Source organism: Coregonus lavaretus (assembly GCF_964263955.1).
Source record: "Coregonus lavaretus genome assembly, contig: HAP1_SCAFFOLD_6341, whole genome shotgun sequence".
NCBI classification, from domain to species: Eukaryota; Metazoa; Chordata; class Actinopteri; order Salmoniformes; family Salmonidae; genus Coregonus; species Coregonus lavaretus.
In genome coordinates, this window is record NW_028166175.1 from 18,783 (window position 1) to 29,924 (window position 11,142).

General features: G+C 45.2%; 1 protein-coding gene across 1 annotated transcript; it reads right to left on the bottom strand.

Moving 5' to 3' along the window:
• Positions 1–1,622: 1,622 nt before the first annotated feature.
• Positions 1,623–10,910, bottom strand: obi1 (ORC ubiquitin ligase 1). Its single transcript, XM_084190209.1, has 6 exons — positions 10,797–10,910; positions 10,205–10,340; positions 9,830–9,912; positions 8,119–8,340; positions 7,667–7,755; positions 1,623–6,018 (listed from the first exon to the last, which is right to left on the bottom strand). Exons 1-6 carry the CDS (start codon positions 10,866–10,868, stop codon positions 4,272–4,274), a joined length of 2,349 nt encoding a protein of 782 aa, XP_084046335.1. The 5' UTR covers positions 10,869–10,910; the 3' UTR covers positions 1,623–4,271.
• Between the last annotated feature and the right edge of the window lie 232 nt (positions 10,911–11,142).

Here is an 11,142-nt window from a genome sequence, read left to right on the forward strand (position 1 = left end):
CAACAGCATGTAAAGTGATAGAGGAGAGTACGACCCTGCCTTACACAGGAAGCGGCACAGGTCCTAATCCAGGCACTTGTCATCTCCCGTCTGGATTACTGCAACTCGCTGTTGGCTGGGCTCCCTGCCTGTGCCATTAAACCCCTACAACTCATCCAGAATGCCGCAGCCCGTCTGGTGTTCAACCTTCCCAAGTTCTCTCACGTCACCCCGCTCCTCCGCACACTCCACTGGCTTCCAGTTGAAGCTCGCATCTGTTACAATACCATGGTGCTTGCCTACGGAGCTGTGAGGGGAACGGCACCTCCGTACCTTCAGGCTCTGATCAGACCCTACACCCAAACGAGGGCATTGCGTTCATCCACCTCTGGCCTGCTGGCTCCCCTTCCTCTGCGGAAGCATAGTTCCCGCTCAGCCCAGTCAAAACTGTTCGCTGCTCTGGCACCCCAATGGTGGAACAAGCTCCCTCACGACGCCAGGACAGCGGAGTCACTGACCACCTTCCGGAGACATTTGAAACTCCACCTCTTTAAGGAATACCTGGGATAGGATAAAGTAATCCTTCTACCCCTCCCTTACCCCCCCCCCAAAAAAAAAAAAAAAAAAAAAAAAAAAAAAAACAGGCAAACATTTTTTTAAATTTACCCACTGGCTATAAGGTGAATGCACCAATTTGTAAGTCGCTCTGGATAAGAGCGTCTGCTAAATGACGTAAATGTAAATGTAGAGGCCCGTAGCCAGATAACATGAATAGTGCCAACAGCATGTAAAGTGATATATAGGCATGTAGCCAGATAACATGAATAGTTCCAACAGCATGTAAAGTGATATAGAGGCCCGTAGCCAGATAACATGAATAGTGCCAACAGCATGTAAAGTGATATAGAGGCCCGTAGCCAGATAACATGAATAGTTCCAACAGCATGTAAAGTGATATAGAGGCCCGTAGCCAGATAACATGAATAGTGCCAACAGCATGTAAAGTGATATAGAGGCCCGTAGCCAGATAACATGAATAGTGCCAACAGCATGTAAAGTGATATAGAGGCCCGTAGCCAGATAACATGAATAGTTCCAACAGCATGTAAAGTGATATAGAGGCCCGTAGCCAGATAACATGAATAGTGCCAACAGCATGTAAAGTGATATAGAGGCCCGTAGCCAGATAACATGAATAGTTCCAACAGCATGTAAAGTGATATAGAGGCCCGTAGCCAGATAACATGAATAGTTCCAACAGCATGTAAAGTGATATAGCGGCCTGTAGCCAGATAACATGAATAGTTCCAACAGCATGTAAAGTGATATAGAGGCCTGTAGTCAGATAACATGAATAGTTCCAACAGCATGTAAAGTGATATATAGGCCTGTAGCCAGATAACATGAATAGTTCCAACAGCATGTAAAGTGATATAGAGGCCCGTAGCCAGATAACATGAATAGTGCCAACAGCATGTAAAGTGATAGAGGCCTGTAGCCAGATAACATTAATAGTTCCAACAGCATGTAAAGTGATATAGAGGCCTGTAGTCAGATAACATTCATATTCTCAAACAATTAGTATTTATTATACCGTAAAGTTAAGTTTTGTTAGTTTCAATAAAAATGCACAAAAGTTACTGAAAATACATTTTATTTTCAGAATAATTTGATGCCATTACACACACACACACACACACACATTAGCAATAGTTTGTATGGAGCAGTTAGCATTAGCAATATAAGACTTGATGGAATCATTATGCCAAATGGCACCCTATTCCTTATATAATTAACTACTTTTGTCCAGGGCCCGTAGGACTCTGGTCAAAAGTAGTGCACTACATAGGGAATAACATGCCATTTGATAACATGCCACTAAGACACAGTAAAGAAGGGCGTCATACCACGGCGTCATACCACACAATTCCATAAGGAAAGAAGGGCGTCATACCACGGCGTCATACCACACAATTCCATAAGGAGTTGGCTAGAGACCAGAAACAGACTGGTACCCAGGCTATATTAAAGAGACCAGAAACAGACTGGTATCCAGGCTATATTAAAGAGATCAGAAACAGACTGGTACCCAGGCTATATTAAAGAGACCAGAAACAGACTGGTATCCAGGCTATATTAAAGAGACCAGAAACAAACTGGTATCCAGGCTATATTAAAGAGACCAGAAACAGACTGGTACCCAGGCTATATTAATAAAGAGACCAGAATGACTGGTATCCAGGCTATATTAATAAAGAGACCAGAAACAGACTGGTATCCAGGCTATATTAAAGAGACCAGAAACAGACTGGTACCCAGGCTATATTAAAGAGATCAGAAACAGACTGGTACCCAGGCTATATTAAAGAGACTAGAAACAGACTGGTACCCAGGCTATATTAAAGAGACCAGAAACAGACTGGTATCCAGGCTATATTAAAGAGACCAGAAACAGACTGGTATCCAGGCTATATTAAAGAGACCAGAAACAGACTGGTATCCAGGCTATATTAAAGAGACCAGAAACAGACTGGTATCCAGGCTATATTAAAGAGACCAGAAACAGACTGGTATCCAGGCTATATTAAAGAGACCAGAAACAGACTGGTATCCAGGCTATATTAAAGAGATCAGAAACAGACTGGTATCCAGGCTATATTAAAGAGACCAGAATGACGGGTATCTAGGCTATATTAAAGAGACCAGAAACAGACTGGTATCCAGGCTATATTAAAGAGACCAGAAACAGACTGGTATCCAGGCTATATTAAAGAGACTAGAAACAGACTGGTATCCAGGCTATATTAAAGAGACCAGAAACAGACTGGTATCCAGGCTATATTAAAGAGACCAGAAACAGACTGGTACCCAGGCTATATTAAAGAGACCAGAAACAGACTGGTATCCAGGCTATATTAAAGAGACCAGAAACAGACTGGTATCCAGGCTATATTAAAGAGACCAGAAACAGACTGGTATCCAGGCTATATTAAAGAGATCAGAAACAGACTGGTATCCAGGCTATATTAAAGAGACCAGAAACAGACTGGTATCCAGGCTATATTAAAGAGACCAGAAACAGACTGGTATCCAGGCTATATTAATAAAGAGACCAGAAACAGACTGGTATCCAGGCTATATTAAAGAGACCAGAAACAGACTGGTATCCAGGCTATATTAAAGAGACCAGAAACAGACTGGTATCCAGGCTATATTAAAGAGACCAGAAACAGACTGGTATCCAGGCTATATTAAAGAGACCAGAAACAGACTGGTATCCAGGCTATATTAAAGAGACCAGAAACAGACTGGTACCCAGGCTATATTAAAGAGACCAGAAACAGACTGGTACCCAGGCTATATTAAAGAGACCAGAAACAGACTGGTATCCAGGCTATATTAAAGAGATCAGAAACAGACTGGTATCCAGGCTATATTAAAGAGACCAGAAACAGACTGGTATCCAGGCTATATTAAAGAGACCAGAAACAGACTGGTATCCAGGCTATATTAAAGAGACCAGAAACAGACTGGTATCCAGGCTATATTAAAGAGACCAGAAACAGACTGGTATCCAGGCTATATTAAAGAGACCAGAAACAGACTGGTATCCAGGCTATATTAAAGAGACCAGAAACAGACTGGTACCCAGGCTATATTAAAGAGACCAGAAACAGACTGGTACCCAGGCTATATTAAAGAGACCAGAAACAGACTGGTATCCAGGCTATATTAAAGAGATCAGAAACAGACTGGTATCCAGGCTATATTAAAGAGACCAGAAACAGACTGGTACCCAGGCTATATTAAAGAGACCAGAAACAGACTGGTATCCAGGCTATATTAAAGAGACCAGAAACAGACTGGTATCCAGGCTATATTAAAGAGACCAGAAACAGACTGGTATCCAGGCTATATTAAAGAGACCAGAAACAGACTGGTACCCAGGCTATATTAAAGAGATCAGAAACAGACTGGTATCCAGGCTATATTAAAGAGACCAGAAACAGACTGGTACCCAGGCTATATTAAAGAGACCAGAAACAGACTGGTATCCAGGCTATATTAAAGAGACCAGAAACAGACTGGTACCCAGGCTATATTAAAGAGATCAGAAACAGACTGGTATCCAGGCTATATTAAAAGAGAACAGAAACAGACTGGTACCCAGGCTATATTAAAGAGACCAGAAACAGACTGGTACCCAGGCTATATTAAAGAGATCAGAAACAGACTGGTATCCAGGCTAGTCTACAGTGACGGGGTGCAGGGCCAAGTTTACTCCATCACAATCACATCAACTTAGAATGTTTGGAGGGACTGCCGATGTTAAAAGGACTGTGAGACTTCCGTTTGGCAGCCTGACTAGGAGCCGCTGTTCTCTTCTGTCTCACGGTGATCTCTCCAGAGCCGACTGCCGAGCAGCCAGAAGAGATGTCACTGTCCTCATCATGGTGGTCGGCTGAGGCCTGCCAACCTGACGGCCCTCCTGGTCCTGTATTGGTCTCCGTTGAGGGGTCAAACAGCAGGTCAAAGGACAGTTCATCAGTCTGAGAGGGGTCAGAGAGGTGGCTGGGTCCTGTCTGTCCTCCAGCGGGCCCTGTAGAGCCTAGAAGATGGTGGCTGCTGCTGCTAACGTCTCTCCCAGAGGAGAACACGGACCCGGTTCCTGACGTTAACCCAGACTGGGCTGCTCCTGTCGTGGATGTGGATGCTGGAGCAGCCGCCTGGGTCTCTGACCCTGTCACTGTAGCGGAAGAGGTTCCCTTTATGCTGCATGCCAAGTCTAAACCCTCACTCCTCCCCCTCTGGTTTAACGACGAGCTCCCCCGACCCTCAGCCTCGGTCTGTCCACCTCCCTCTCGGTCCTGGTCGGAGTCAGGACCCAGGAAGGATTCAGAGCTGCCCTCCAGCTCAGGTACCAGGGTCGCGTCCAGTCTGAGGTCAAGGGTCAAGTCTGGTGAGTCGGCAGAACTCAGGGAGGAGGCCAGGGACAGGTGTGATCCTGAGGACAGGTGTGATCCTGCCGAACTGCGGCTGCTGCAGCTCTCGGGCCCCTCCAGCATCATAGAGTCCAGCTCAGAGATCTTATCCAGGTAGGCCGCGTCCATGGAGGCTTCGCTGGACATGGGGTCTGTCTCCTCATCTGTCAGATTCTGGGACGCGGTGGCTCCCACGGTTGGGTCTCTCTCGCTGTGCCCCGACCCCGATGATGTGTTGAGCTGCTGCTCTCCATTGTGATTGGGTGATGTCACAGAGGTCATATCAGAAGCCTTGTGGCTGTGCCAGGCTGCGGCCCAGAACACCGGCTTAGTGGTGGTGGTGGTGGAGCCTCCTGGCTCGGCTACGTTACTGGAAGACACACCGTTGGAGAACTGAGCAGTGAGCCTGGACCGTTTAGTTCCTACACTGGAGGCACCGCTGCTGCTTGGTTCTACACCGTCCTCAAAACTGAGTCTCCTTAGATAGGTCACAGACTTCCAACCAAGCTTCTGGTCTTCACCAACACTGGGACCCTTCAGACTGAGGGAGCGGAAGGCAGAGGAAGGGGTGGAGGGGAGGAGGTGGTCAGAGGGAGCGATGGCGCCAACGCTATCAGTTTCTATCGAGTCGTTGTGTCCAGCGAGCGTCACGCCCACGCCGAAACCTCTCCGGTGGTCCCGGAAGGTCTCGGAGCCGGCGCCGTTGAGCTCCACGGCGTTAGAGGCCGCCAGGAGGTAGCTGTGGTGAGCGGACAGGGTCTTGGACTCTCCCTCCAGACTGGCGCAGATGGAGGCCTTCTCCACGTCACTCAGACTCCGCCTCGTGGCACTGATCCTCTGGTAGTGGATCCTGGTCCCGGCCTCCCCCTCCCCAGAGGAGGTGCTCTCTGGACGGGCATCGGTGTGGCCCTGGGGTGGCTCAGCTCCCCGTCCACCGCGGGCCTCCAGTTCTTCTATGTACAGGTCGCTGCGCTCCAGAGCTCTCTTCAGGTGGTCCACATCTCTTTCGTACTGATGGATCTTAGCTTCCAGCGCTGCTACGGTGTACCGGCCAAACCTGAGGGGTGATTCAGATCAGAAAGAAAGAAGGGAGTTTGAATTGAATTTGATAGCATATAAATGACATTTTGCAGGGTAAAAACAATACATACATCAAACTAAATGTGCATTTGACACCACAGGATAAAAACTGTAAAGTATTAATTTAAACACTTATTTTCAAAGAGGTCCTGAGGTACAGAATATTACCATGAAGAACACCACAGGAGCACATTGCATTGAGGCAACAGGGAGCGCAAACAGTTGATCATATCAGTGTGATTACAGATGCATTTTAGTCCATCTCACCATTGATAAAAAGTCAGACATTTGTAGATTACTGTATCTGTAGACAGACACATACAAAATGGATGCCAGATCAAATATTTTAACTCTTGACCAAACCCAATTTCTATAGAGAACCAGAATAGAAACAAATAGATTAGTCATAGTTTTTACCAACAATATTCCACCCAGTGGTCCATTACCATCACAGTTGAACTGAAACCACTCCAGAATATTCCACCCAGTGGTCCATTACTATCCCAGTTGAACTGAAACCACTCCAGAATATTCCACCCAGTGGTCCATTACCATCACAGTTGAACTGAAACCACTCCAGAATATTCCACCCAGTGGTCCATTACTATCCCAGTTGAACTGAAACCACTCCAGAATATTCCACCCAGTGGTCCATTACTATCCCAGTTGAACTGAAACCACTCCAGAATATTCCACCCAGTGGTCCATTACTATCCCAGTTGAACTGAATCCACTCCAGAATATTCCACCCAGTGGTCCATTACTATCCCAGTTGAACTGAATCCACTCCAGAATATTCCACCCAGTGGTCCATTACTATCCCAGTTGAACTGAATCCACTCCAGAATATTCCACCCAGTGGTCCATTACTATCCCAGTTGAACTGAATCCACTCCAGAATATTCCACCCAGTGGTCCATTACCATCACAGTTGAACTGAAACCACTCCAGAATATTCCACCCAGTGGTCCATTACGATCCCAGTTGAACTGAAACCACTCCAGAATATTCCATCCAGTGGTCCATTACCATCACAGTTTAACTGAATCCACTCCAGAATATTCCACCCAGTGGTCCATTACTATCACAGTTGAACTGAAACCACTCCAGAATATTCCACCCAGTGGTCCATTACCATCACAGTTGAACTGAATCCACTCCAGAATATTCCACCCAGTGGTCCATTACCATCACAGTTGAACTGAAACCACTCCAGAATATTCCACCCAGTGGTCCATTACGATCCCAGTTGAACTGAAACCACTCCAGAATATTCCACCCAGTGGTCCATTACGATCCCAGTTGAACTGAAACCACTCCAGAATATTCCACCCAGTGGTCCATTACTATCCCAGTTGAACTGAATCCACTCCAGAATATTCCACCCAGTGGTCCATTACCATCACAGTTGAACTGAATCCACTCCAGAATATTCCACCCAGTGGTCCATTACCATCACAGTTGAACTGAAACCACTCCAGAATATTCCACCCAGTGGTCCATTACTATCCCAGTTGAACTGAAACCACTCCAGAATATTCCACCCAGTGGTCCATTACCATCACAGTTGAACTGAATCCACTCCAGAATACACACAACATTTAAAACATAAGACTAGTACATACTTCTGAGGAGATCTGCTGGCAACCTCAGCTTTCAACCTCATGTTCTCCTGGACCAGGTCAATATTCTGAGACCGTAACATCTTGTTAGCCTTGAACAGAGGAACATAACTTTTTTATTTAATATATTTTATTACATTCTGGACTGCACACATTTCACACATTGCTTGTCATTCACTTTTGTGTATTATGTCATGTTTGTATGCATGTGACATTGATCTGATGTTACCACTGTGTCAAATTGCCAGTCGACGACCCCAATTACTGGATTAATTGACAAAAAAGAAACATTCCAATGATTTGTTTCCCTTTGTTTTACGCAGTACGCAACAACACGTATAAAAAGAACATGAATGAATAGAAAATGATTTTCTGGGCGGGAAACGGTTTTTTACATCATAACGAGTTTTCGGGTGCAATAGCCTAATCCATAGACAGATCGTATTCGTCAATACCTCTTTCAGTTTCTCCACGTCCAGTTTTATCTGACTGTAGCCGTCTGTAGCGGCTCTCAGCTTGTTGCTCCATTCCTCCAGAACACCGGCGTCTACACCCCCGTTTTCTCTCTGGCCGGCTGTTATGGTACAGGGGTCTAAGGCCGTCTTCAGCCGGGACTCCATGCTCTGGTTCTTGTTCCTCAGCTCTTCGTTCTCTTTGAGGAGACCTTCCATTTCATCCTGAACGATAAAGACAGGATGTCCACCATAGAATTACATATAGAAGTGACAGTGATTTTAGAGGACGTCTCGTGTAGGCCAAGGGTTCTCAAACTGGGGTGGGGTGTGCGGAATTATTCAGATTTTTATTTTTTTAATTCATATTACTAAACAACATATTTAATAAATTTTGTCCAAAGGATACGTGGAATAAGTCTCACGGCAAAATGTCTAGAATTGCAGGATATTAGCATTAAAGCCGCAACAACAAAATCTCTCTGCCCCATGATGAAATGTGTAGAATTGCAGGAAAATAGCTAGAAAATTCTCTCTCCGATGCCATTTTTTTAAAAAAAATTCCTTCCCAGGGCCCGAGCCTTGGATCGTCCGGCCGTGCCGAAGTCATCGTAAAACTCCTTGCATGCTATTTTTTATCTCACTCGAATTTAAAAGGGGGTCCCTGATGAATTCACGATCACAAAAGGGGGTCCCCGGCCCCAAAAAGAGAAACCCCGAGTTAGTCCCCTGTAGCTCAGTTGGTAGAGCATGGCGCTTGCAACGCCAGGGTTGTGGGTTTCGATTCCCACGGGGGGCCAGTATGAAAAATGTATGCACTCACTAACTGTAAGTCGCTCTGGATAAGAGCATCTGCTAAATGACTAAAATGTAAAAATGTAGGCTTCCCCAGATCTGTGCCTCGACAAAATCCTGTCTCGGAGCTCTACGGACAATTCCTTCGACCTCATGGCTCTGTGCCTCGACAAAATCCTGTCTCGGAGCTCTACGGACAATTCCTTCGACCTCATGGCTTGGTTTCTGCTCTGACATGCACTGTCAACTGTGGGACCTTTATATAGACAGGTGTGTGCCTTTCCAAATCATGTCCAATCAATTGAATGTACCACCAGTGGACTCCAATCAAGTTGTAGAAACATCTCAAGGATGATCAATGGAAACAGGATGCACCTGAGCTCAATTTCGAGTCTCGTAGCAAAGGGTCTGAATACATATGTAAATAAGGTATATGTTATTTTTTTTTTTTTATAAATTAGAAAACATTTCTAAAAACCTGTTTTCGCTTTGTCATTATGGGGTATTGTGTGTAGATTGATGAGGGGAAAAATGTATTTAATACATTTTAGAATAAGGCTGTGAAAGGGGCTGAATACTTTCCGAATGCACTGTATAACATTTTACATTATTTAGCAGACGCTCTTATCCAGAGCGACTTACAGTTAGCGCATACATTATTCTTTTCTTTTTTTTCATACTGGCCCCCCGTGGGAATCGAACCCACAACCCTGGCGTTGCAAACGCCATGCTCTACCAACTGAGCTACCTCCCTGCCGGCCATTCCCCTCCCCTACCCTGGACGACTTGTGCGCCGCCCCATGGGTCTCCCGGTTGCAGCCGGCTACAGCAGAGACTGGATATAACAAACTGCTAGAGGGGGAAACTGATGAAGAAGACACTCAGACTACAGTTTAATCGTGCAGCACATTTAGCTTACTTCATATTCCCTCAACAGAAGCTCTCCTCTGGTCTTTCGGAGGCGTTTCTTCACAGAATGGCTTTCGCTCTCATTCGTTCCTCCTAAAAACAACAGCAGGACCACAGTAGGGAATCAGCTCGTTAACAAAGAATAGGAACTCTGCCACCTTTAGCTACCGTAACATCAACAAAGTGCTTTACAGTAACCCAGCCTAGTCTAGACCCCAAACAGTAAGTAGTACAGCAACAGGAAGAAACAGTGCGAGTCCCCAGAAGGAACAAACAGTGAGAGTAACCAGACCCAGACTCGGGGGGGGCCGGCCCTTTCTCTTCTGATTATGCAGAGATAACCTGCTTGACATTTTTGCAGTAGTTGGTAGGCTACTGCTCTTACCTATAATTTCTCTGCACGGGTTCTCTGAAGTGATGGGAACTCGGCATGAAGGACATTGACTAGCCTTCTTCAACCAGATGTCCATGCAGCAAGAACAGAACACGTGGTTGTTGGCACAGATGACAGGCTGGCGGACCTTGCAGATAGCGATGTTAAAAAGACAAATATTATTATGATCGATTGCAATAGAACTATCCGTGCAATGGTAGGCACTGACATATTGTGAGATGAAACAAGAATAGTTGACCAGCTACAGCTAATATCTGGAATTGTAAAGCCTTCCTACTAAATTGCACCAAGATGCTAGCTAGCTAGCTGGCTAAGCTAACAACACACGATATCATCTGCAGCAGCCAACAAGAATTGGGCGATGCAATTAATCAACAAATGTGTAGTTAACTAGCCACCCACCGACAAATATGAGTAGCTAAACGTTACAAGGTAAAAAATCTACATCACTTGCTAAACGAATATTTACTAGGCAAGGAAGCTAACGTTAACTAAATTGGCTTATCAACAGCTAACTAGCTTAGCTAGCATTTTGTCTGCATACATGATTGATTGCATTGGCGTTGTTCCAAAACTGAATTACCTTTCCAAGGCAGATCTGGCATGATATAGGTAAAGTTAGAGAAAGAGTCACGTTTTGAAAGTTGTTTGCCATTGTTTTGCTCAAGAGTTTCGGCGAGAAACTACAACAACAACAAAAAACTCCTCGGTCAAAAAGCACCGCCTTCAAAACGACACAACTACGGAAAGCCAAATGGTAGAAAATGTATCGTTACTCTGTTTCGCGTTTCAAAGACAGCAAGACAAGATCACAGTTCAGGACCATAGACAGTACCTGGCAGACAACCTGTGCCTTTCAACCTCAGACGGGAAAGACATGGGAAATTGGCTTTTCATTAACATTTTCAACTTTTTAAAATACATTTTTA

Bases quoted from the DNA above. Each gene is read 5' to 3' on its own strand.
- obi1 (XM_084190209.1), bottom strand. From the start codon at position 10,868: ATGGCAAACAACTTTCAAAACGTGACTCTTTCTCTAACTTTACCTATA. The intron at 10,341-10,796 runs GTAATTCAGTTT...GCTATCTGCAAG, and splicing joins GCCAGATCTGCCTTGGAAAG to GTCCGCCAGCCTGTCATCTG. The intron at 6,019-7,666 runs GTATGTACTAGT...ATCACCCCTCAG, and splicing joins GCCAGCAGATCTCCTCAGAA to GTTTGGCCGGTACACCGTAG.